Source organism: Sapajus apella, unplaced genomic scaffold, assembly GCF_009761245.1.
Source record: "Sapajus apella isolate SASKATOON/1434 unplaced genomic scaffold, GSC_monkey_1.0 scaffold40, whole genome shotgun sequence".
Lineage (NCBI taxonomy): Eukaryota > Metazoa > Chordata > Mammalia > Primates > Cebidae > Sapajus > Sapajus apella.
The window spans coordinates 7,658,028-7,685,741 of record NW_022436980.1 but is presented as its reverse complement, the minus strand read 5'-3'; the positions used below and the strand labels follow the sequence as shown (position 1 = coordinate 7,685,741).

Sequence of the window (27,714 nt, the reverse complement as noted above, 5' to 3'; positions counted from 1 at the left end):
AATGCAACCTTTGCCTCCTGGGCTCAAGCAATCCTCCCGCATCATCATGTCCAGCTAATATATGTATTATTATTCTTATTTTTGTAGAGACAGAGTTTCGCCATATTGGCCAGGATGGTCCCAAACTCCCGGGCTCAAGAGATCCACATACCTGGGCCCCCCAAAGTGCTGGGATTACAGGCATGAGCCACTGGGCCTGGCCCTGAAAAGATTTTCATAAGTTTTATGAACTGAAATCATGCTATTTATAGTCTTTATTTAACTTGGTATGAATATTCATGTTTTGCTGAAGAAGTACTAAGATGTTTGATTTTGGGATTCTGTGCCAGAACTTGCTAGTGGTATCATGTTGACAAAGACTCTCTCCTTTAACCTAACTTGAGTCAGGCTCCTCTGAGTCCTTTTTCTGACCAGTTCCTGATCTTGAGTTGTGTCCTGAACCTATTTAGTCTGATTGCAGCAAGAATCCTGCAAGTTAATTCAGAAAAAAATTCCCCGCTTTTGATAATCTGATCAAATTCCTCATCACTCTACCCTTATTATCTTATCACTTGTCTTGCCCTCAGCAAATGTCCTCTTAAAACAGTCTACTAAAGAATTACCCTACTTCTCAGTAATTTTCTGTCCACTGATCCCCATACTCTGTTCCTTGGCTATAAATCTCGACATGGCCTTATTGTATCCAGAGTTCACCCCCATCTCTCTTCCCTGTTACAAAACCCCCATACAGTAGTCCCCCTGAATAAAGTCTGCCTTATTGTTTTTATTAAATGTCAGGAATGATTTCTTTATCATATCACATATAATATCTTCAGAAATATTTCTGAACACTAAAATACATCTGTCCCCAAGGGTTTTGGATAAGAGATTGTAGACCTTTCCACTCCAACCGGCCCCATTTTCTTTTAAAGCACCTTGAGGTCATCTATGAACTACAGGTCACCAATTTACAACTAATGCAGCTAAACATTATGTGCAAAACAAACATAAGAAGACTCTGAAAAAATGGAGAGAAGAAAGTAGAGCAACTATGCGCCTTAGAACCTGAGGAAGAACACTGTGGCGAGTTCCTTGGATATTCTTTCAGCCTCATCTATCTCAGACTCGGAGATGAATAAGTTGGCAGCCTAGAAACACCAACAGATCTATAGATACAGAAAGTCCCAACAAAAGCTTGCTTTCTCTAGCCCAGGAACGGTGCAGCATAGCAAGACAGAAAACTTTTAGACAATAACTATTCTATTCCAACCAAACACCACAGAAAAACTCAGGTGCAATCCCCAACCAAATCAGCAAAGGTGAAGTGGGGAGGCTAGACATTTCACCCTCACAGGGCTGTAATTAGGTGTCCCAACACTCCCCCTGGATGATGTTAGAGAAGGTCATGAAGGAAGCCAGGACATTTATTCACGCTGGCTGGTAACCAGCCTCGCCCCCACCCTCTCCATCAAGATGACAGCCTGACTTCCACTCCCAAGGGCATTAACAAGGTACTCTTCCCCCTCCCCTCAGGGGTGGCATCAGAACACTAATAGAGTCAGGACTGTCATCATTATCCACAAGGACTCGCCGTCCCTGCCAGGTTGATCATAGAAACTACATGTGGAGCTGGAACTCCCAACCATACACAGCAGTAACAAAGAGGTCCCTCCTTTCTTGGGTGACCCTTTCCTTGTCAGAGTAGTGTTTGAGAATTTCAAGTAAAACGGAAGATTTAAATACGATACAAAGTCTCATAATATAAAATGAAAGTTTTTAGGATTCAATTAAAAGTTACTCATACCAAGAGCCAGGAAGATACCTGATACGGTTTGGATCTGTGTCCCCATCAAATCTCACGTGGAATTGTAATCCCCAGTGTTGGAGGAGGGGCCTGGTGGGAGGTTATTGGACCATCTGGGAGGAGGTTTAGCACCATCCCCTCAATGATGTTCTCATGATAGTGAGTGAATCATCATGAGAGCTGGTTGTTTTAAAAGTATGGTGTGTAGTGCCTTCTCCCTCACTCTCTTGGTCCTGGCTCCTGCCATGTAAGACGCCTGCTCCTGCTTTGCCTTCTGCCATGAGTAAAAGCTCCCAAAGGCCTCCCCAGGAGCAGGTACTGCCATGCGTCCTTTACAGCCTGTGGAACCATGAGCCAATTCAACCTCTTTTCTTATAACTTACCCAATATCAGGTATTTTTTACAGCACTGCAAGAATAGACTAATGCAATCTCCAACTGAGTGAAAAAAGAAAACCAAGAGCTGTCAAGACTAAGATGACAGAGACATTAGAATTATCTGATAAAGTATTTTAAACAGCCATGATAAAAATGCTTCCACGAGCAAAATTTGAACATACTTGAAGGACATGGAAAAAATGCAAAGCCTCAGCAAAGAAATAGAACCAAGTTAAAATTTAAGAACTGAATATCACAATAACCAAGTGATATGGTTTGGCTCTGTGTCCCCGTCCAAATCTCATCTTGAGTTGTACTCCCATAATGCCCATGTTTGCGGGAGGGACACACTGGGAGATCATTTGAATCATGGGGGCAGTTTCCTGCATACTGTTGTCGTGGTGGTGAATAAGTCTCATGAGATCTGATGGTTTTATCAGGGTTTTCGCTTTTGCATCTTCCTCATTTTCTCTTGCCACTGCCATATAAGAAGTGCCTTTTACTTCCTGCCACGATTCTGAGGCCTCCCCAGCCACCTGGAAGTGTAAGTCCAATTAAACCTCTTTTTCTTCCCAGACTTGGGTATGTCTTTATCAGCAGTATTAAAATGGACTAATACAGTAAATTGGTACCAGTAGAGTGGTGAGCTGCTGAAAAGATACCCAAAAATGTGGAAGCAACTTTGGAACTGGGAAACAGGCAGAGGTTGGAACAGTTTGGAGGGCTCAGAAGAAGACAGGAAAATGTGAGAAAGTTTGGGATTTCCTAGAGATTTATTGAATGGGTTTGACCAAAAGCCTGACAGTGACATGGACAATAAGGTCCAGGCTGAGGTGGTCTCAGATGGAGATGAGAAACTTGTTGGGAACTGGAGCAAAGATGACTCTTGTTATGTTTTAGCAAAGAGACTGGTAGCATTTTTGCCCGTCCTAGAGATTTGTGGAACTTTGAACTTGAGAGAGATGAGTTAGGATATCTGGTGGAAGAAATTTCTAAGCAGCAAAGTATTCAAGAAGTTAGTGGGTACTGTCAAAGGCCTTCAGTTTTAAAGGGAGACAGAACATAAAAGCTTGGAAAATTTACAGCCAGAAGAGAGTAGGGCCAGCTTCCCAGTGGAACTGGGGCACATCCTCTCTGCAAGCCCTCCTGCCTGCCAGTCACTCCCAGGGCCCATGCCTTGCCACCCTGCAGGAGCAGGTCCACAGCACAGCCCCTGCAGCCCAGCCTGAGTGCATTGCTGCACCTGAGTAGTTTCCTGGTAACTACAGAGCAAATCAGATTTCCAGGGCTGTGGATAACCGCTCAAGAATATGGAGCCAGCACTTGAGTTGGGAAGGAGCCCTCACTCTCAGACTACTGAGAAGGGTGAGATGCATGGATTCCTGGGCTGGAGTGGCAGTGGGGCTTTCCTCCCTTTGCGGGGCCAGTCCAGAAAGAATGTGGCATATCTCCCTGCTACAGTCTTTGTGCAAGGGGGCCCCATGGCCTAGAATGCCCAACAACAACAACAACAAAACAGAGGTACAGTGCCAGTAATTGAAGTGGGCTCCCCCAAGGCTCAGGAGTGGACCTGGTAAGTGGGCCATCTCTCCCACTCCTTCACCCCTACTTCAGAGCACACATGCAAACACAAAGAAGTACTAAAGAGCTGTGCAGAGTATTAACGCAGCTACTGGCCACTACTCTTAAGTGCCATCTACTGGACTGCGGCCCAAACTACAACATCAAAAATTATCCTGCTAATATACACGCCTGTGAAACCAAGCACGACAATTCACCACACACAAAGATCCTATACAGAGCCCTTGCCCTTGAAAACATCCATAAATGAAGCCAACTGACTATAATTAACTTACACCACAGTTCAAAAAACAGCAGCTCTGCCAGATGAGAATCAACATAAGAACTCTGGCAATTCAAAAAGACAGAGGTTCCCCTTTCCTCCAAAGAAGTCTACTAGCTCCCCAGAAAAAGCTCTTATCAGTCTAAAGTGACTGAAATGACAAACATAAAGTTCAGAATCTGCATGGCAAGAAATCTCATTGAGATTCAGGAGATATTTGAAACCCAATCGAAAGAATTCAGTAAAATGATCCAAGAGCTGAAAGATTAAATAAGAAAGAAGAAAAACAAACTTTTTAAAGTTATTAAACCAAACCATTTTAAGAAAGAAGAAAACCAAACTTCTAGAGCTAAAAAACTCACTACAAGAATTTCATAATACAACTGGAATATTAACAGCAGAATAGACTAAGATGAGGAAAGAATCTCAGAGCTCGAAAACTGCTTCTTCGAATCAACTCAGTCAGACAAAAATAATGAAAAAAATTTCATGAACCAAATCTCTGAAAAATATGGGGATATAGGGTTCTATAAAGAGAACCAATCTATGATTCATTGGTACTCCTGAGAAAGGAGGAGAATAAGCAACTTGGAAAATATATTTGAGAATACATTCCACAAAAATTTCCCTAATCGCATTAGAGAGTTTAACATACAAACCCAAGAAATACAAAGAACCCCAGCTAGATACTATACAAGATGACCAACCCAAGGCACATAGTCATCGGATTCACCAAGGACAATGTAAAATTTAAAAAATCTTAAACGTAGCTAGAAAGAAATTTCAAGTCACATACAGAGGGAACCCTATCAGGCTACCAGTAGACCGCTGAGCAGAAATCTTTCAAGCAAGAAGAGACTGGGGCCCTATTTTCAGTGTCCTCATAAAGAAAAGAAATTCCAACCAAGAATTTCACATCCTGCCATACTACATTTTGTAAGTGAAGGAGAAATAAAATCCTTCTCAGGTAAGCAAATGCTGAGGGAGTAATTTCAACTAGACCAGTCTTACCAGGCGTCCTTAAGGCAATGTCAAACATGGACTCAAAAAAAAAAAAAAAAATACCTGCTACCACAAAAACACACTTTAGCACACCGCTAACAGGCACTATAAAGTAGCTACAAAATCAAGCCTACGTAACAACCAGCTAACATCATCATGACAGGATCAAAATCACACATATCAATATAATTGAATGTAAATGGGCTAAACACCCCACTTAAAAGTTAAAGTGCCAAACTGGATAAAAAGGCAAGAACAAACCATCTGTTGTCTTCAGGAGACCCATCTCAGATATAATTATACCCATTGGCTCAAAGTAAAAGGGTGGAGAAAGATCTACCATGTAAATGGAAAACAAAAAAAGAGCACGAGTTTCTATTCTTATATCGCTAAAACAGACTTTAAACTGATAAAAATTAAGAACGATAATGAAGAGCATCACATGTTAATAAAGAGTACAATCCAACAGGAAGACTTAACTATCCTAAATATATATGCACCCAACATTAGAGCACACAGATTTATAAAACAAGTTCTTCCTGGCCTACAAAAAGATTTAGACAACCACATAATAATAGTGTGAGACCTCAACATCCCACTGACAGCATTAGACAGCTCATCAAGGCAGAAAACAGAAAAACTCTGGACTTAAACTCAACACTTGACCAATTGTACCTAATACATATCTACAGAACACTCAACCCAACAACCCAGAATATACATTCTTCTCATCTGTACACAGAACATATTCTAAGATTGACCACATGCTTGGTATAAAACAAGTCTCAATAAATTAAGAAAAATTAAAATCATACAAAGCACACTGTCAGACCACAGTGCAATAAAAATAGAAATTAATATCAAGAAGAGCTCTCAAAACTACACAAAGACATGGAAATTAAGCAACTTGCTCCTGGAGAACTACTCAATGAACATCAAAATTAAGACAGAAATTAAACAATTTTTTGAACTCAATAAAAATAGGGACTCAACATACTGAAATCTCTAGAATTCAGTGTTAAGAGGATAGTTTATATCCCTAAATGCCTTCATCACAAAATTAGAAATATCTCAAATTAATTTAAAGGAACTAACAAAACAAAGAACAACCCCAAAGCTAACAGAAGAAAATAAAGAACTATAATTACAGAAGAACTTAATGAAGTTGAGATATAAAAATCCAAACAAAAGATTCATGTGACCAAGAGGTTTTTTCAAAAAATAAACAAGACTGATACATCAGTAGTTAGGTTAACAAAGAAAAGAAAATGAGAAGATCCAAATAAGTACAATTAGAAATGACAAAGATGGCATTACAACTCATCCCACAGAAATACAAAAGATACTCAGAGACTATTATGAACACTTCTATGCATACAAACTAGAATGGATAAATTCCTGGAAATACATAATCTCCCAAGATTGAATAAGGAAGAGATTAAAACCATGAATAGAACAATACTGAGCTCTGAAATTGAATCAGTAATAAAAAATATGTAACAATGAAAAAAAAAAAAAAGCCCTGGGTCAGATGAATTCATAGCTGAATTCTACCAGACATACAAAGAAGAATTGCTACCAATCCTACTGAAACTATTCCAGAAAATTGAGGAGGAGGTGTGTCAGTCAAGGTTCTCTAGAGGGACAGAACTAATAGGATGAATGGATGGATGGATTGAGGGACAGAACTAATAGAAAAGATGGATAGACAGCTAGATAGCTAGATAGATAGGAGTTTATTAAGCATTAACTCACACAATCACAAGGTCCCACAATAGGCTGTCTGCAAGCTGAGGAGCAAGGAAAGCCAGTCCAAGTCCCAAAACTGAAGAACTTAGAGTCTGATATTCAAGGGCAGGAAAGGTCTAGCATGGGAGAAAGATGTAGGCTGGGAAGCTAGGCCAGTCTAGTCTTTTCACATTTTTCTGCCTGCTTTATATTCTAGCCATACTGGCAACTGATTAGATGGTACCCAGGCAGATTAAGATTGGGTCTGCCTTTCCCAGCCCACTGACTCAAATGTTAATCTCCTTTGGGAGCACCCTCACAGACATGCGCAGGGTTGATACTTTGAATTCTTCAATCCAATTAAGTTGATACCATCATAGGAGGAATTCCTCCCTAAAATATTCTATGAAACCAGAATCATCTGATATCAAAATTTGGCAGAGATATGATGAAGAAATAAAGCTTCAGGCTAATATCCCTGAGGAGCATAGATGCAAAAATCTTCAAAAAAATACAAGCAAACCAAATCCAGCAGCACATCAAAAGGTTAATTCACCATGACCAAACAGGCTTTTATTCCTGGGATGCAAGCTTGGTTCAACATACATAAATCAATAAATGTAATTCAGCATATAAACCAAATTAAAAGCAAGGTGTGATCATCTTAATAGACGCAGAATAGGTTTTCAAGAAAATCCAACATACCTTCATGATAAAAATCCTTGACAGACTAGGCATCAAGGAAACAGATCCCAAAATTTTAAGAGCTCTGTATGTCAAACCCATATAGCCAACATCATTATGAATGGGCAAAAGCTGAAAACATTCTTCTTGAGAAGTGGAACAAGGCAAGAATGCCCACTCTCACCATTCTATTCAACAAGGTACTGGAAGTCTTGGCCAGAGCAATCAGACAACAAAAAGAAATAAAAGGCATCTAAATTGGAAAAGAAGTCAAACTAATTCTCTTTGCTGATATGATTCTATGTTTAGAAACCCTAAAGATTATGAAAAAGCTACTAGAACCAGTAAATATTTTTAGCAGAGTTTTAGAATACAAAGTCAGCAGCATTTCTATACACCAATAACATACAGTCTGAGAGCCAAATAAAGAACATAATCCCACTTACAATAGTGACAATAAAAATGAAATACCTAGGAACATAGTTAATCAAAGAGGTGAAGGATCTCTACAAGGAGAACTACAAAACACTGCTGAAAGAAATCAGAGATGACAGAAATAAATGGAAAAATATACCATGCTCATAGATAAGAAGAATCAATATCATCAAACTGGCCATATCCCCAAAGCAATCTATAGATTCAATGCTACTCTTATCAAATTACGAACATCATTTTTCACACAACTAGAAAAAACTAAAAACTATTCTAAAATTTGTATGTAACCAAAAAGGAGCTCAAATAGCCAACACAATCCCAAGCAAAAGTGCAAAGCTGGAGGCATCAACACATTACCTAACTTCAAACTACAAAGTTATAGTAACCAAAACAGCACAGTACTGGTACAAAAACAGACAGATGCATAGACCAAAATAACAGAACAGAAAACTCAGAAATAAAGTTGTACACCTACAATCATCTTCAACAAGGTTGACAAAAACATGCAATGGGGAAAGAAGTTCCTATTCGATAAATGGTGTTGGGATAACTGGCTAGCCACAGACAACCTACAGAATGGAAGAAAATATTCACAAACTATGTATCCAACAAGAGACTAATATCCAGAATCTATAGCAAAAAACAAATAACTTCATTAAACAATGGGCAAAGGACATGAACAGACACTACACAAAAGACAACATACAAGCAGGTAACAAACACGAAAAACTGTTCATCATCACTAATAATTAGAGAAGTGCAAATCAAAACCACAGTGAGATACCATCTCACACCACTCAGAATAACTATTATTAAAAAGTCAAAAACAAAACAAAAAAAAGAGTCTAGTAAGGCTATGGAGAAATGGGAGCACTTATACAACATTGGTGGGAATGTAAATTAGTTCAGCCACTGTGGAAAGCAGTTTGGAGATTTCTCAACTTAAAAATGAGCCACCATTTGACCCAGCAATCCTATTAGTGGGCATATACACAAAGGAAAATAGATCATTATACCAAAAAGACATGTGCACTCATGTTCACTGCCATGTGCATTAGTCTGTTCTCATACTGCTAACAAAGACATACCCAAGATGGAGTAATTTATAAAGGAATGAGGTTTAATTGACTCATAACTCAGCATGGCTGGAGATGCCTCAGGAAACTTACAATCATGGTAGAAGGGGAAGCAAACATGCCTTTTTCCACATGGCAGCAGGAAGGAGAAGTGCAGAGTGAAGGAGTGAATAGAAGCCCCTTATAAAGCCACCAGATCTCATGAGAACACACTCGCTATCACAAGGATAGCAGTATGGGGGTAACCGCCCCCATGATTCAATTACCTCCCACCAGATCCCTCCCATGACATGTGAGGATTATGGGAACTACGATTCAAGATAAGATTTGGGTAGGGACACAGCCAAACCACAACACCATGCTATTCACAACAGCAAAAACATGTAATCAACCTAGGTGCCTATCAATGGTGGATTGGACAAAAGAAATCTACATATACACCATTGAATACTACACAGCCATAAAAAAGAATGAAATCATGACCTTTGCAGAAACATAGATGGAGATGGAGGCCATCATCCTAAGCAAATTCACACAGGAACAGAAAACCAAATACTACATATTTTCATTTATAAGTGAGAGCGAAAAACATCGAGCATACATGGACATAAGCATGGGAACACTAGACATTGCAGATTATTAGAGTGGTGAGGGAAGAAGGGGGGCATTGGTTGAAAAACTGCCTATTTGGTACTATGCTCACTATCTGGGTGCAATATACCAATGTAACAATCCTTCACATGTGCCCCCTGTATTTAAAATAAAAGATGTTTTTTTTTTTAGAAAAAAAGAATGCAACAGGTAATATTACTACAGACCTGTAGACACTAAAAAGATAAGGCTATTCATGCATAAATTTGGCATCTTAAATGAAATATACCAACTTCTGAAAAAAACCCACAAACTACCATGACTCACCCAATATGAAATAGATCATTTGAACAGCACTATAACTATTAAGAAAGTTGAATTTGTAGTTTAAAAACTCCCCCAAAAGAAATCTTCACGTCCAAATACTTATACTGGAGAATTCTACTTAATGTTTAAAGAATAATTACCACCAATTCAACACAAGATTTCCAGAAAATCAAATGGAAAGGAAAATTTTCTGATTCACATTATGAAGCTAGTATATCCTGATACTAAAACCAGAAAAAGACAGTACAAAAAAGAAAAACTACAGAAAAATAATCTTGATGAATACAGAGAAAAAATTTCTTAAAGAAATATTAGCAAATAGAAGTCATCAATATATAAAAGGGATTTCTCACTATGCCGAGGAAGGTTTATTTCAGAAATGCAATTCTGATTTAATAATCCATAATCAGCCAATGTAATGTACCATATTAACAAGCTAAAAAGAAAATCACACGATCATCAATCAATATAGACAGGCATCTGACAAATTTCCACCACCATTCATGATAAAAATTCATGAAAAAGAGGAACAGAGAGGAACTTCCGCAACTTAATAGAGTATCTATAACATACCTACAGGTAATATTATACTTTATATTGAAAATCAAGCAAGAAGCTCAGCTCTCAGCACTCTATTTAAATAGTATTGGATGTTCTAGCCATGCAATAAGGCAAGAAAATGAAATAGGCATACTGATCAGAAATAAATGAAACTGCCAGCATTTTATTATTTATAAGATGAAATTATTAGGTGAAATTATTTTGCCATTATTAAAAGTAATGTCCAAAACCACAACTACTGTTACACCAATATAATATCATCTCCATAGAAATTCCCAAGGAATCTACCAAAACCTCTTAGAAGTAATAAGTAAGGTTACAGGATATAGCTAAACATGTAAAAATCTATTAGTAGCAATGAACAGGAGGATATTGAGATTAAAAATACAGTATCATTTAAAATCACTAATAAAGGAAATATGTGTAAATCTAACAAAACAAATTACATATTGAAAACTATATACAATTTTGATCAAAGAAACTGAGGCATAAATAAAGAGACATATTGTGCCTTGTAATAGAAAACTCAATGTAGTAAAGATACCAGTTGTCTCCAATTAAATATACAGTTTTAACACAATTACTATCAAATTTCCAACAAGATTTTTTATTGATATAAACAAGATTATTCTAAAATATGGAAATACCAAGGAGCTAGAACAGCTACAACAATTTTGCAAAAGAATAATAAAGTAGGAGGAATTAGTCTACCTGACTTAAGGGCTCAATATGTAGCTACAATAATCAAGACTGTAGTATTGGTGAAAAGGTTGACATATAGATCAATGGAACCGAATACAGAACCAAGAAATATCCACACAAAGATGCCCAAATGATCTTGACAAAGGTCAAAGCAATTCAACTGAAGAGAGACAACCTTTTCAACAAATGATACTACAGTAAATGAAAAGGCAAGCTATACACAAGGAAAAAATATTTCCAAACCACATATCTGACACAGCACTAATATATAGAATATATAAAGAATTCTCAAAATTCAACAGTAAAGCAAACAATCCTATTGAAACACAGGCAAAAGGAGACATTACACGAAACAAGATATACATATGGCAAATAAACACATAAAAGATGTGCTTATTAACTTAAACTACACTATGCTAACTCATACCAGACACACAAAAACACATGCATACATGTGCAAACACACACACACACACACAAAATTAACTCCAGGTGTTTGAAGACCTTAAGGTTTATGTCTTCTCCTCTTTAACCCCTACAGTGTCTCTACATTGTCTGTGTTACAGTGAAGAAAACAGGGTATCTAATAGGTCCCTTAGTTACTCTCTATTTCATGTTAATGAGAGAAAATAGGATCATACGCAAGAAAGAAATACAAACCAGCATCTCCTTCAACCTCTTTTTTCTTTACCCGTTTAATCTTCTTTTTTAGAACCTTCATGAGGAAGTTTGCAAATTTATTGTTTTCTCCAATGGCTGTTTGAAAACCAGCGTAGAGTGCCTTTTCTTGCTCCTGGAGTTTGGTGATTTCATTCTTTTTCTCTTCCATCTCCTTAAGAGTTTCGTTTATTTTCCACTAAATGAATAAAAATAATGACAAATGATAAATATTTCTGATAAACCAAGTTCAGAGAGCTATGTGCTTTACAATGCAAGGTTACAGTTAACAAAATATTTTTTTTAAAACTTCTTAAAAGAAGTTTACATTTCTGGCCAGGCATGGTGGCACACGCCTGTAATCCCAGCACTTTGGGAGGCCAAGGTGGATGGATCATGAGGTCAGGAGATCGAGACCATCCTGCCAGCAAGGTGAAACCCTGTCTCTACTAAAAATACAAAAATTAGCTGGGTGTGGTGGCACATGTCTGTAATCCCAGCTACCAGGGAGGCTGAGGCAGGAGAACTGCTTGAACCCAGGAGGCGAAGGTTGCAGTGACCAAGGTCGTGCCACGCCTGGCAACAGAGCAAGACTCCGTCTCAAAAAAAAAAAAAAAAAAAAAAAAAAAAAAAAAAAAAAAGTTTTATTTCTGATGTTTGCAGAGCCATCCATTTATTGGTTAAAATTTTATAATTCCTTTGTAAATACCAGTTAAGTTCAGAATTAGAAAGATCAGCTTTTTAGTGCTAAGCTTTCCCCCAAAATCTACATTAAATTTAATTTTTTTGTGACATGTGGATGTCAGCTAATATTTTTGCATGTGTGGTCTCAAAAACAAAAGATTTTGTACTGTTATACAACTAAAACAAAGATACATATAATTTCTAGTGAAGCTAATATACCTTAAAAAGGATGTTATTATTTAGCATATAGTATCTATTTAATAGCTTTGTTTTATTCTTTTAAAACAAAGCTAGTATAATTTAAATGTAATATATAAATATAACAAATAAAGGAACCTCGTTTATTATGATATTCAATCACATGTTACACTGAAGCTATCATACTTACGAAACTCACCAGCTTCTTTTTCAATTATTTTCATAAGGGCAACATATAATCAAAACACAATTTTATATAATACCTTACTTTTTTTTTTTTTTAGGGAGCCCAGCCCACCAGGCTGGAGTAAAGTGGCACAATCAAAGGCTCACTTTTGAAAATTTTACTCTACCTTACAGAGTATCAGACCCAATTCACTAAAAAATCTGAATCATTTCTCTTTGACCATGAATACTAAAGATGGAGAGTAGATAGGAATAACAGGAAAAAGGAGGAGGGGAAAGAAGACAAGAAAGAGATGAGGGCTAGAAAAAGGGGGAAATTGAGTTAAGAAGAAAAAGAAATCAAGTTTTTCCATAACCGAGGGAGTAGCCAGCTAAGTTTCTTCTTCCCACTCATACTTGCATGTACTGTTCCTCTTTTTCTAAGGAATTAACACGCTCTTGAAGTATGTTCTCTTGCTTTTCAAAATTCTTCAGGAGAAGCATTTCTTGAAATAAGGTGACGTGGTGCAGGTCAGATAATTTCATCTGAGTATCTAGTTTCAGTTTCTGATGTCTAAGAAGACGGAGTTCTGCATCAAAAGTGACAATCAGTTCTTTGATCTGAGATGGAAAAAAGATTTGAGGATATATTGGAAGACTTCGATAAATGCATTTTTAAACTATCTAATAGTGCTAAAGTGAAACCATTTTTTGTTATGTCCTCTCGTGGATGGAGGAGTGTGTGTGTATGGAGTCACAGAAATAATTTCATTAATAATATTAAATTTACATAACTTAAGTGGTAGGAATTCTGTAACTATAGTCCTTCCAGCTATTTTTTGACCACTGACTAAGCCATCAATCAAGAATGCCCTTCTTGCTGTACTGTGTAGCTTATGAGCTGTCTGAATGGGTAGTGTTTCTGTCTCCTCTTCATCCTCCACAGTATCTGCATTCCCTTTTATATAGTAAGCACAAATAAATACGTTTCTCAACTTATGTTGAACATTTTCAAACCTACAGAATGGTAAATATTTTTAAATAGATAAAATAATCATGGAGCCACAAAAAACCTGTTCAATCTTTTTATAAGATTGTAGTAATTAAGGTCAAAGGTAGTTTTCCTGATAAGAACTTAAGAATCCCAAGTCCTGGTCCAGACCTTATTTCATTATGGTCCTACTAATTTTTAGTCCTCAGTTTTGTTCTGATTTTGGTACAGATATTCCCCCGCAGCATCACAAAGGAGATGAAGAGGCCAAGAGAGAGCCCCAAGGACTGATTCTCCTGAGGAAACTAGAACAATAGGAAGAGACAAACCATTCTGTATTTTTCACTAGTTTGTATATGATAGGTGGCCTCAACTGTCAAAAGCCTATAGTAAGTGAGGCCTCAGACTGGGGCTGAGGGGAGAAAGAGATGTGGGTTTGGAGGAGTGAAACTACTAGAGAAATTGAAAGAGCTGAAGAGAAAAACGCAGAGACAGAAGGAAAAACTAAACTTTTATGTAACTATGGCTATAGACTATATGTTTGGGCTCCCCTTTAAAGCTTGTTTAACAAACTTGAATTATTCCTGAATTTATTTAGAGGCAGGCCTATATTTCCTTCAGTGCAACACCATTCTTAAACTAAACCGAATAGGTCCCCAAGTCTGTAAGGATTACACTTGCTTTTTCTCTCTAACCCCAATAGCCCATAAGCTTTGTGAGGATTGAGAACATGTCTTTAAGTATTGTTGTATCCCTAATCCTATCTATCACTCTCGCTGCACATAGAACACCCAATAAATATTTGTTAAATTGATAAATTAGTTACAATTAAATCAATCAAAATCTTTGACTGAATATCTATGATATGTTTGACATTGTCCTAGACAACGTGGAGGAATCAGAAGAAGTCTATGTGGCCTGTTACTTAAAGGATTGCATAATTTAATTTTCAAGATAAAACTAATACCCATGAAGCAGCAAAGAAAATTAGTGTAAAATATGAGATGCTTATTACAGGTGAAACTGGAGTTTGGAAAGAAAGAGGGCATATGTAATGTGGGTGGAACATGCTGGAGGAGGTTTGGAGCCGGGCCATGCTTTGAATGATAACTCAGCTCTGGAAGGAAGTCATTGCAGGTAGAAGGAAATAGCAAAGGAAAAAGCACAGATAGAAAACTCAGAAAGGTGTGGGAGGAAAAGGTGAAGTGGAGAGAGGCAAGAATGGTGAGAAAACAGGACTGGACAAAGAAGAGATAATGGTGAAGAAGATATCCGGCAAGCTATTGATGGTGTCATTGCAGGGTAGGGCTGGAAAGACCCACTGAGGAAGGGGACTCCACATGGTGGCAGCAGAGAGTTCTCTATCCAAGAAAGGTTCTTTCACAATCAAAGAACATCCCGTCCAACAGGCCCTAGTCTACTCCTGATTTTCCTAGAAATAAAAATAGTTGCCATTCCAGCTCTAGAACAATCTCAACCCCAGTAATCACCATAAACACTTCTACTAATGGAACAAACCACATATTAGAGACAAAGGATGGTGTGAAAAGCAGAGGGTGCCCTGTTTCCCTGGAAAATTTTTAAGTATGTTCCATCCATCATCTAAAAGCTGCTCCCCCACTTCCCCTTTATGATGACTTCAGTTAGATGCCAAGTAACTAAAACATGGGCTTGCCCTTCACTCTTGGTCAGCTTTCCAAAACAAAACAAAAAAGTTTGAAAGCTCTGTAGTTCTGGGAAGAGCACAATGATTTCCAGAAGGCCAAGGATGGGGAAGAAGCCAAGCCATCACTGAGTGGTGAGCTGGTCAGGGTTTGGGAAAGGTTCATGTAGAGAAATTTAAAATAAATAAACAAAAAAAACCAGACACAATTTTTCCCCTTATCTTCTCTCTTTCAGCTATAACTAGGAACACCCCTTACCCTGTTGACCAAATACTGTTGCATGTACACATGTTTAATCTCATCCCTCTTCATAATTTCCAGCTCCACATCCGTTGGCTCTGCCTTTTCGAATTCCATAAACTTTGGTATATCTAGGCTGAATGTAGATGCCCTTGATGACCTAGATATTGAATCTCGGGTTGTCAAATCCCCATTCTTTCCAGAAGAGAGCTTGAGGAATCCTCCACCTGGGCCTCCAGACCCTGTCTGTTCCACTTGGGGGGACTTTGCATCTATACTTTTCATACGCTGTTGCTCAAAATTTAGGAGAGTTTCTTCGTCATATTGAAATCTCTTTTCTGGAACTTCTTCTGGGTGTATCTGAGGAATTTTGGGAATGGGTATGTGCTTGGATACATGAAGAGTCGACTGAATGTTCTTCAGTTCTTGTACCAGGCACTGTATTTCCTCTACAACAGCCACTTTAAGGTCTCTAAGAGAGAGGATGCACTTGTTCATATGCCTTTTCTTTCCATGGACCTGAAAAAAAAGAAGAGGAAGGAAACAAAGGTACAACCCTCTGACAAATAATTGTATGGAATATGATCTGCTCTTTTTCCTTGCCTATAGACCTAGCAAAAATTCAAGATAAAAATTCATCTGATCATACCTTTTTTACCACCAAGTTGCCCTTTTCTTTAATATTTAGGCTTTTTTCCATTTAGCCCCTCCAAGATGGAAGGACAGTGCAGATGTGACCTCTGGTATCTCTTGGCTTCCCACAATTTGTTCCCTCCAGCTGGCTCATGTGGCTGAGTTCCCTTACCAGAACTTCCTTCATCACTACATGGAAGTCTTTCCTGGAGCCTTAGTCTAGCTGGATACTCTCTCCAGGGAGGAAGGGGAAGGCCCTTAATGCATTTCCCTGCTGGAACTTTGAATCCCTTTGGCCTAGACTCACTTAGGGCTGCCTACCTAGGCCCAAACTACAGCTTAGCCTATTTTCATTCTGCATTTTGGCCACATGATTATTGCTACTCCTTGTATAGGCAAGGCCATGATTCTGAATCTCAGTAGCATGTCACACCAAGAGACTGCGGGATCTTTCCTTCATTTCTTCTCCATTTATGTAAGCCAAGCTGGGCCTCTGCTTTCAGGCACAAGTGCTATACACTCTCATTGCTCTTTCATTACCAGCTCTCTCCCTGGTCTGTGTTTTCTAAATGCCATTCCCAGAGCCTGAGAGCACTCGCAACCCTACCTCCTGCGCGCAGTTTGGCTACTAGATCGTCCAAAGGCCATTAAGAGTTACTTTGCATGTACAGTTTTTTAAAGATCAAAAGTCACTCTTTCAAGCAGTCTTACAAAAGCTGCATATGTAGTTACTTTCTGCAAAGCAGAAAACTGTAATAACATAGAGGAAATGTTCTACATACTTGAAAATAAACCTTTAAAGCACTAAGGTTTAAACTCAAAAGCCAGCAGTTGGGTGAATGGACAACTACCTCTGAAGTATCTGAAGGATTGCAGATCAGCCCAACAAGAACAAACCCACATCACAGATGGCTGTAAGGCCTATCTCTTTAAGGAAGCTCTTTACATATCAGCTCTTTCTAGTTTTTCACATACCACACAAACCTAAACACAGGCTGAAAAAAAAGACAGATAATACACTATTTAAAAAATATTTAATACTTTTCAATGATTTTCAATTTGACCATAACAATAAAGACCATTTATGGATTCTGACCATTAAATTAACCCTATGTGTACTAGACATGGTATTAATACTCTTTCTGCAGATGAAATAAATGGCTTACGGAGGTTTATATGACTTAGCAAAGTTCATATGGCTATTAAGTGGCAGAGATGGAAACAGAACTCCAGTCTTCTGACTTGTAGAACAAGGTGTTCTAAATGATTTTATATTAACAAAGCAAATTTCAGTGTAATGTAGTTAAGTTGAAAACATCATACCTGCCCACCTCTTCTAGCTACAGCATGAAATTTCAGGTTGGATAAATTGTTGTCTTAAGAACATTTTTGTATGATGATTGATGTTAACATGATAAACAAATAAAAAATACCTTGGAAGAAAAACTAGGAAAACAATCCAAATGGTCATTACTAAAATGTCCAAATTGTCCATTTGGATGAGAAACACACAGTTATGAGCTATGAAAATGTATTTGTGGATATGAATTGGCAGGCCAGGACCCTTGTGCTGCTGGGATGTAACTCTTTGGTGAAACAGAAGAAGACACCCCTTCCTCGGGACACTTCATTCGCATTTGTCAGGAAATTATAAAAATATTCAAAAATACTATTAATATATCTGTGATATGATCGGCACCCTCTCCAATGTGAGGCCTTGAAATGTGCAACCTCCACAACCGTATTAGGTTACTGTGTATCTAGTTCTCCTAAAAGTAGTAGCTCAGATAACCTCTAAGATTTTAAGCATAAAAAGTCACTTGTCAGTTCAAATGGTGATTAAGGAATTAATATAGCAGGAAGAGGAACTTTCATAAGAAAATGGGGATCAGACATCAGTATGATAGAAAATGGTTTGGAGGAATGCAGAGAAAATAACAAAGAAATAAATTAGCACTGAGTTGCCTAGAACAGTTTCAACGTCCTACAAAAAAAGGCTAAACAATGACCCTTTCTCTTTTTTTTTTTTTTTTAATTGTACTTTAGGTTCTGGGGTACATGTGCAGATCATGCAGGATTGTTGCATAGGTATATATATGGCAAGGTGGTTTGCTGCCTTCATCCCCCATCTCCTATATCTGGTATTCTCCCCTCGTTATCCCTCCCTACACCCTGCTGTCCCTCCCTTAGCCCCCGGCAACTGACCACAGTGTATGATGCTCCCTTCCCTGTGTCCATGTGTTCTAATTGTTCAACACCCGCCTATGAGTGATAACATGCGGTGTTTTGTTTTCTGTTCTTGTGTCAGTTTACTGAGAATGATGGTTTCCAGATTCATCCATGTCCCTATGAAGGACACAAACTCATCGTTTTTTTATAGCTGTATAGTATTCCATGGTGTATATGTGCCACATTTTCTCTATCCAGTCTATCATTGATGGGCATCTGGGTTGGTTCCAGGTCTTTGCTATTGTAAGTGCCACAAAGAACATACACGTGCATGTGTCTTTATAATAGAACAATTTATAATTCTTTGGGTATATACCCAGTAATGGGATTGCTGGGTCAAATGGAATTTCTATTTCTAGGTCCTTGAGGAATCTCCACACTGTCTTCCACAGTGGTTGCACTAATTTGCACTCCCACCAACAGTGTGAAAGTGTTCCTATTTCTCCACATCCTCTCCAGCATCTGTTTTGTCTCCAGATTTTTTAATGATTGAACAATGGCCTTTTCAATCTAAGTCCTTGGTTGTCCATGGCAACCAAAAACTAAACCCAATGAGGATTTGTCTGAATTTCAGAGGTTCAAAGTCCACAAAATATAATGCTTACACATGAAACTGGTATTGAAACATGGTATTTTAAGAAAAGCTCAAAGACAGAGTCTTCTAAGAAATGCTAACTCAACAAAGATGTATTAATACTTCTAATAAGACACTGCAAACAAGAAATAGATACATTCATCAAACTCTGACCTAGATTCCCAGATATCCTTGATGACCCTGCCATACCTGTCAGGTAGTACCCATCTGTAACCCTCAGATACACTGTAAGTATTCACAGCTGGTTCTTTCATATTAGCTGACTAACCATGGACAAATCTCTTGTCCTCTCTGGGCCTCAGTTTCCTCACTTGTAAAAAGAGGACATTCTAGATAATCATGATAGTCTTTTCCAGTTCTTAATTTCTATGGTTATATATTCTTATTGACCAGAGAAGGAAATGAGTGGTTTTAGCAGAATTTAATTAAAAATCCAGGGTGCTTTCTCCATTGTCATAAAATATGTAGATAAGTACCAAAGAATCTAGGTGTCCTAGTTCCTCTTCCTTCTTGGCAGCATTTATTCTCATGTGCTCAGGTATCTTGTAGTCTGAGGCTGTCTTCAGATTGAAATCTCCCATATACACCTGGGCTTCTTTGATAGCTTGAAGATCTTTGGGATCTTCAAAGTCATCATCAGGTTTACTCTTGTATCTATTAGAAAAATAGACAACCCAGACACAAATATGACAATAAACTCTAATTTGTCTACTTTAGGCATATATTCAAATTTAATCACGAAACAAAAGTATAATTTCAAATCTACGATGCTACTTTTGTCACAGAGCCCAAGCAGTTTTTAAAATTCAATTACTACTTTTAAAGTATCCCAAGCAAAATAATATTCAATTATATAAATAGGAACCAATCACTAGATTGTACTGAAATAATCTGAATTACTGTTAGGCTTTGGTTCACTTCTATGTAATTCGTGTGAACATTGTTATTTATTCTCTTGATATAAATTAAGCCTTGTAAATTAGGTGGGTTTTTAATGACTGAAAAGTCAATTGAACTTTTTTTATTGCATATGCTTGCTGTAAATTTTCAGAAAAGGTATCTAGTTTAAGATGATAGCATGAACATACATATTTGCCTCTCCCTCTGTCCCCAAATTCCCTGAAAATGACAGTACAGATGTACAAAAAGTTGTAAATTATCAGGAAAGCTAAGAATGGAATAGAAAGCCATGAGCAAATCAGTGACACTGAGCCAGTTCTGGAAGACAGAAAGAAGATCAAATTATATTAATGAATAAACCAGATCAAACTATAGCCCTGAATACCCACAAGATAAAGCAACAAAAAGCACTGAATATTATCTTCTTGGTGAAGTTCCTAGAATGTTCCAAGCACAAAGAGAGCAGGTATAGGGAGTGGAATGGAATGCTAAATATATTTGGTAAAATAAAGGATTGAAAATAATGCTTAAACCAGTTGGGCCCTCCCAAACTTTCCCACCTGCACACACAAAACAGTGGCAATCTCTATATCCAGACTAAAATTAAAGAACTACTCTCTACAGAAACTGAACTCCTTGCTTGGGAAGTACTAAGGTATCTAAGGGTATGGGCTACCAGCTCATACCCTTAGATATCTTGGTACTAATAAAAGGCCCTTAACTGGGAGATCCCAACGTACCTGTCTAAGTTTTCAAAGTTAAGTCTACTAGACAACATGAGTATGTGCACATAGCAGTCAGTCAGCCCTTTCCTTTAAGAGAAAGTTCTTTTAAGGAAACGGACATGCAAAATTCCAGAGGAAACCCATCATCTATTATATTAAATGACAAGCATTTATTTGTGTAAAACTGCACTAAAAGAAGGATTAATACTTTTAAAGGAAAGGAGAAAGGGAGAAAGGAAATGAAAGAAACAAAAAGGAAGGGAAGAGAAGAGCTACTTCTGCTTCTGGCCATGTGAGAGGAACAGGGGCCATTATTATCCTCATATAATATAAACAATCAGAAAACTGAACAAAAAATATGTGAAACTACTATGTTCAGACATTGAACATAAACAGCATAAAACTGTAATTCTTTAGAAAAGTAAAAAGATGTGATCCTTATTATCTCCTGGCTGCTGCATAGAGGAAATTACCAACCTATAGAGTAGGGTCAGGATCCCAAATACAGCCCAGTGAACTCACTCACTGAGGAGGCAGAGATTAGAGTACAGGGAGGCCAAATTTGGTACTAAGAATTTGTGGGAAAGAATATCAGGGGTACACAAAAAAACACCTCTGGAAATCTACATAGGGCCTTAACTTTTGGGCTGAGTATTAATCTGTACATGTGCAATGTGAACCACCATGAAGCTGGGCAAAGAACTTCTAGGAAAAGTATAATTACTGGGAAACTGCAGAACAAACAATTCTCATAGTTTACACATAGCTAGGAACCACTCATGTTCCCACCGATTGGAGACAGCTTGTTGAATACAGAGGACATTCAAGAATAACCCTTAAAAACTCATGCCTTCAAAGAGAGAGAGAAACATAGAAGATATGAAAAACATTATCAAACATCTTTTCCAAATTGACATTTATAGAACACTACACCAAGCAACGCAAGAAAGCATACCCTTTTCGAGCACACATTGAACTTTTATGTAGACAGACTCTATGTGCAGGGCCATAACACAGTTCTCAATACATCTTTAAAAACTTGCCGGGCGTGGTGGCTCACGCCTGTAATCCCAGCACCTGGTCAACATGGTGAAACCCCGTCTCTACTAAAAATAAAAAAAATGAGCTGGGCATAGTGGTGCATGCCTGTAGTCCCAGCTACTCAGGAGGCTGAGGCAGGAATATTGCCTGAACCCAGAAGGTGGAGGTTGCGGTGAGCAGAGATCGCGCCATTGCACTCCAGCCTGGGTAACAAGAGTGAAACTCCGTCTCAAAACAAACAAACAAACAAAAAAAAAAACTTATACAGACCATTTTCTATGATCACAAACAACTAAATTAGAAATCTAACAGGGAAATATTTTTGAAACCACAAATCTTTGGAAACTAAGCTGCAAGTCAAGGAAATAATCACAAGGATATTAGAAATACTTTGGACTAAGTGATAATAAGTATCTACCATATGAAAATGTGTAATGCAGCTAACTTAATGCTTAGGAGGAAATATATACCTTAAATGTTTATATTAGAAAAAAAGAAGGACATAGAATCAAAGCTTATACACAGGTTTACACATTAAGAAGCAAGAAAGTAAAAGCTAATTAAACCTAAGTTAACTAGAAGGTAAGAAATTATAAAAATAATAGTAAAATGACAGAGAAAGTAGACCAAACAATATTTTAAAATCTATGCCCAAAAGCTAGTTCTTTGAAAAGATTGATAATGTGGGTAAATCACTAGCTGGAATGATCAAGAAAAAGAGAGAATATAAAAATTAACAATAAAACAGAGGACATTAAAACAGATACTACAGAAATTAAAATAAAAATGAGAGAATAATATAAACCACTTTATGCCAATAAAATTGGCAACTTAGAGAAAACGCACAAATTCCTTCAAAGACACAAATTATAAAAACTGACTCAAGAAGAAATAGAACATTTGTATAGCACTGTAACACTCAAAATTTTAAATTTATATTTAAAAGTATCCCTCAAAGAATACTTCCATATGAACTCATTGAAAAATTCCTTAGTAAAGCAGAAAAACAGAAATCTAAAAAATAGAACAAAATAAAACAAAATATAGAACACAGATGTAAGCCCTAAATATAAATAAGTACATAAATATACATGGTCTAAATACACCAATGAATGATAGAAATGGGCAGTGTGGATTTAAAAACAAAATTGTATGTTGTCTAGTGAAGTTATGAAGACACTAACTTCAAATATAAAAGTATAGGTAGGTTGAGTTAAAGGCTGGAAACAGTTATATCATTTAAACACTGAATGCTATCCCTCGAAGATAAGAAACAAAGAGTGGATGCTAGTTCTTTCCACTCTATTTCAATATTGTACTGGAAGTTCTAGCTAGTCCAGTAAGAAAAGAAAATAAGATGCATACAGATTAGAAATAAAACTGTCCCTGCTTCCAAATGAAATGACTGTCTACACATAAAATATCAAGAAATCTACTAAAAAAAAAAATTCTTAGAACTGAGACAGTTCAGAAAGGTCACAGGATATTAGATAGAAATACAAAAATCAATTGTATTTCTATACTAGCAGCAGTGAATGTGAACAGAGAGACACCAGTATTAAAAACACAATGCCATTTAAAATTGCTAAAAAAAGAAATACTTATGTGCAAATCTAATAAAATATGTATAGAACTTTTATGCTGAAAACAGCAAAACACTGATGAAAGAAATCAAAGATCTAAATAAATGGAAAGTCATACTATGTCCATAGATTAGTAGACTCAACACAATAAAGATACCAATTCTCCCCAAAGTAATACACTGCTTTGACATAATTCTTATTGAAATTATGGCAAGATTTTTTATACATATAGACAAGATTTTTCTGAAATTTATATGGAAAGACAAAGTAATTAGAATGTCTAAAATAATTTTGAAAGAGAATAAAATGAGAGGAATCACTCTACTGGATTTCAAGATCTATTATATAGATATAGGAATCAAGACAGTGTAGTGTTGGTGAAAGGATATATAGATCAATGGATTTGAAAGCGAACCCAGAAATAGACCCACATAAACATGTCCAAATGATTTCTGACAAAGGGGCAAAAGAAATTCAATGGAGGAAATGTCTTTTCAACGAAAATGCTGGACTAATTGGACATCCATAAGAAAAAAACAAATCTCAACCTAAGTCTGATACCTGATTTAAAAATTAGCTTAAATATAAAGTGAAAAAACTATAAAATGTTAAAAACAAGATAAAGTATTTAGGACCTAGGGCTAGGCAGAGTTCTTAGACTTGACACCAAAATCAAGATTTATATAAGGAAAAATTGATAAATTGAACATCAACTAAATTAAAAACCGTTGCTCTGTGACAAACTCTGTTAAGGAAGGTTGAGTGTGGTGGCTCACATCTGTAACCCCAGGACTTTTGGAGGCCAGAGTGGACAGATCACTTGAGGTCAGGAATTCCAAACCAGCCTAGCCAACAAGATGAAACCCTGTCTCTACTTTAAAAAATACAAAAGTTAGCACGGCATGATGGCACATGCTTGTAATCCCAGCTATGAGGGAGGATCATTTGAACCCGGAAGGTGGAGTTTGCAGTGAGCCAAGATACTCCACTGCACTATAGCCTGGGCAAAAGCACAAGACTCTGTCTCAAAAAAAAAAAAAAAAAAAAAAAAAAAAGAACAAACTCTGTGAAGGGAATGAAAAGACAAGTTACAGACTAAGAGAAAGTATTTATCAACTGTATATCCAACACAAGGACTAGTATCTAGAATATATAAAGAAGTCTAAAATCTCAACAGTAAAAGAGCAAACAACCCCATTCACACATGAGCAAAAGACATGAAGAGTCACGTCACCAAAAATATACAGACGGCAAATAAACCAATGAAAATATGTGCTTGTCAAGTGAAACTACCTCATACCAGATTTTTGTTAAATCCCCAAATCTCTCTGCTGCTTGCAGAGCATACTGCTTTTCAGTGTCAATCAGGGTCTGATTGAAAAGTAACACCTCTCTCCAGGACCGTTCAAATATTTGGGTGGAATTCTTGAAAGCTTCTCAGGGTCATCTGAAGAGTTCCCAAGATCCCTCTTAATTTGCTTTAAGTACTGTAGGGAGAAGGGGACCTGGGCCTTACTGGGCCCAAATTCACTGGGCATCTGTTGGATGGGCAAGAGTGAGACTGGAGCTTGTTTAGGGCAAGAATTTCTAGGAGGGGGCAAGTGAGGGGCTGAAGCTGGATAAGGAGGTCAGGGTGGATCCAGAGGAGCAAGGCTGGAGAGAGGTGACTCTTCTGCTGGGGGTGCCTCTGAGACTCATATCTTTAATTCCCTGGGCTTACCCCCTGTGGCCTTCCCTGAGATGGCCAACAGGAGGGCTGGATCAATTGATCTCACACTGTGAGCAAAAGTCTGGATTGCCTTGCAAGCTACAGAAAGCCTGAACATATGGAGCCTCAGACCATCTGTCCTCACATCTATAGAAAAATTCCAACTGCTGAATGGTATCAAAATGAATGGTTCCTTTCTGGGGTCAAGCCAGTCCTTCCTGTAAATCATAACTTGGCCAAACCTTTGTGGAGAGGGATAAAAGGGGTCAGATTCTGAGGGTCAAAGTAGTCTCAATGGTTCTGGATATACTCCAAAGGAGTATATGCTGGGGATGATGAAGATAACTTATCGCCCATTCTGAAAGACGGAAGAGAGGTGTCCCTCATTCCCTTCCTTCTTTCAGTGAAAATTCAGGGTATGACGGAGAGAGAAAGAGTACATTCTCCTTTCACTTTCCATCCATTATCCTTGAGCTGGCCATAGGTACCACTGCAGTATATACCCAGGAAGCAGGGGAAACCTGGAGAATAGGAATTAACCACCCTCACCTATGCCTCCATTTCTCCCTGCTGACAGCAAACAATTCCCTGGGTCTGTTTATGCCATGAAGCATGGCTTCTTTCCATGGGGTAGGAAGTTTAGTTGGCAGGAATTGGTCCTGCTTTACATTGTGCCTGTTGCCTGGCTTTGGATCCCTCAGACCTGGTTTTCCTTTCTAGGGACTCAGATGAAAGCTTGGAATCGAGGTTGGGACTGAAAAAGTATTTTAGAGGCTGTATCTACTTAGAGTGTCTCAAATGTGCCTGCCAAATGTGCAGTTCTCAGCCAGCAGGGGCCATTCCTGTTAACTTTCTTATCAGAAACAGAACTGGTGGCAGGGAGAGGGGTCAAGGGGGAGGGGGAGTCCTTTCACTTAGAAAAGAAGAAAATAGTTTAAGGAGCAAAAAGGGGAGAGATTCTGGGGGAAGAATCCCTTGCTTAGTGCAACTGGGCCTTTCTAATACTTGTATCTTTCCCTCAGTTCAGACTAGGTTGAATTCCTTGGCCAGGGGAGGAGAGGTTCCATTGGTATGGTGGGCAAGAAACACTTGTCTGTTGACCCTGTGGGGTTGCAACTACTGTCATGGCTTTCTCCCAGCCTGCTAGTGACTGTTGGGCTTGGCCCTTGCCTGCTGCAGTCATGCCCAGGCACCCAAGCTGGGAGGAAAAAGGGTAAGGAGAGGTGCCCTGAGCCATGCATGCCTGCAGCTGTCAAGTCGGAGGCATACATGGCACCTCTAGGAACAGCTGGTCTGATTTGCACCTTCAGCAGCTGAGCCTAATGCTCATTGTACTTAGTAACATTTCCACAGCTTGTAGCAAAACTCCTAACGTTATAAAGAAAGACATAAGAGTCATTTCAAAGACAGAAAAGAGACAAAGTCTGGGGGTTTTGACTTCCCACTTAGGGTGGAGTTTTTAAAACTCAGAGAAGGAAAACAGAGCATCTCACCTGCAGGAAAAAGAGAGGTGGCAGGGTTTTAGAAGAGAGGCAGACCCAAAAGTCTGGCATTCACCCACACTCACCTTCTGCAATCCTGGACGAGCCCCCAGTTGAAATGGGAAAAATTCCCTTGTTCCCCTCAAAGGGTATATGATAGGGGTGCTCCACTGCTCAAACCTCTAGGGGGAGCATACCAACGGGCAGGCTGTGGGACTCCAACCCCAGGCAGTGTCTAGGCATGAATGTTTACAGCTGAAGCCCCAATGGGCATGTGTTACAGGGTCTCTCTTAGTTTGCTGTCTAATGGCAGCCTGTGTTAGCCAGCTCAATTAGACCCCCTTCCTTATCACAAGGACGGAGGGATTTCTGTATCCCAGGGTTTCTTGCCTTGGTGTACTAGAAAAATCAGATCACATGTGGGCTTGGAGAATGAATGCGAATTTTTATTGAATGGAAGTAGCTCTCCCCAATGGGAGAGCCAGAAGGGTTTTTCCCTGGAATTGGGCCACTTGGCAGCCCCAGCCAACTGTGCTGCCAAACTCTGCCTCATTCCACTGGTCAATGGCCTGCCAGCTTGCCGGCATCTGTTGATACCTGTCAGCCTGCTCTTTCTCCTGCATGCTCTCGATAACTAGTTGCTTGTGTCTTCTTCAACCAATGTGTCCCTCATGACATCCAGCCACTTCTGTGTCTGCCACTAGGGTCTCAGGCTTTTAAATACCCAGGATGGGGACATGGCAGGCCAGGGTGGTCTTGGGAAATGCAACATTTGGGCAGGAAATGCCTGTCCTCACCTAGGTCCCTGGAGGTAGAGCCCTAGCCAGGGACCATGCCTTTCTCTACCCAGCACTTCCCTTCCTTCCTGCCATGTCATTTAAAGGGACCACACCCTTCCCTTCCTAGCACCCCCATATCAATATTAGACTTTTTTTTTTTTTTTGAGAAAGAAGTTAACCTCAGATGGTTAACGATAAAAAGTCAAAACTATAAGATATTAGAAGAACATACAGGAGAATATGTTTATCATTTTGAGATAGAAAAGCATTTCTTAATTCTTAAAAATCATTCTGATTATATTGTTTCTATTTTTTTTACTTTTGCATTTAAA

The 27,714-nt window shown here is 38.3% G+C and overlaps 1 protein-coding gene across 6 annotated transcripts in view; it reads right to left on the bottom strand.

Moving 5' to 3' along the window:
- CFAP44 (cilia and flagella associated protein 44) overlaps positions 1 to 27,714 on the bottom strand; it is a 136,446-nt gene that overhangs the window by 19,110 nt on the left and 89,622 nt on the right. For 5 of the 6 annotated variants that reach the window (XM_032299053.1, XM_032299052.1, XM_032299054.1 and 2 more), the window contains 4 exons: positions 19,642 to 19,819; positions 15,727 to 16,227; positions 13,231 to 13,434; positions 11,770 to 11,965 (listed from right to left, as the gene is read on the bottom strand). In XM_032299053.1, coding sequence (XP_032154944.1) covers positions 11,770 to 11,965; positions 13,231 to 13,434; positions 15,727 to 16,227; positions 19,642 to 19,819 — 1,079 coding nt within the window. The remainder of the gene's footprint in view (positions 1 to 11,769; positions 11,966 to 13,230; positions 13,435 to 15,726; positions 16,228 to 19,641; positions 19,820 to 27,714) is intronic. The other variant, XM_032299056.1, reaches the window with a different exon arrangement.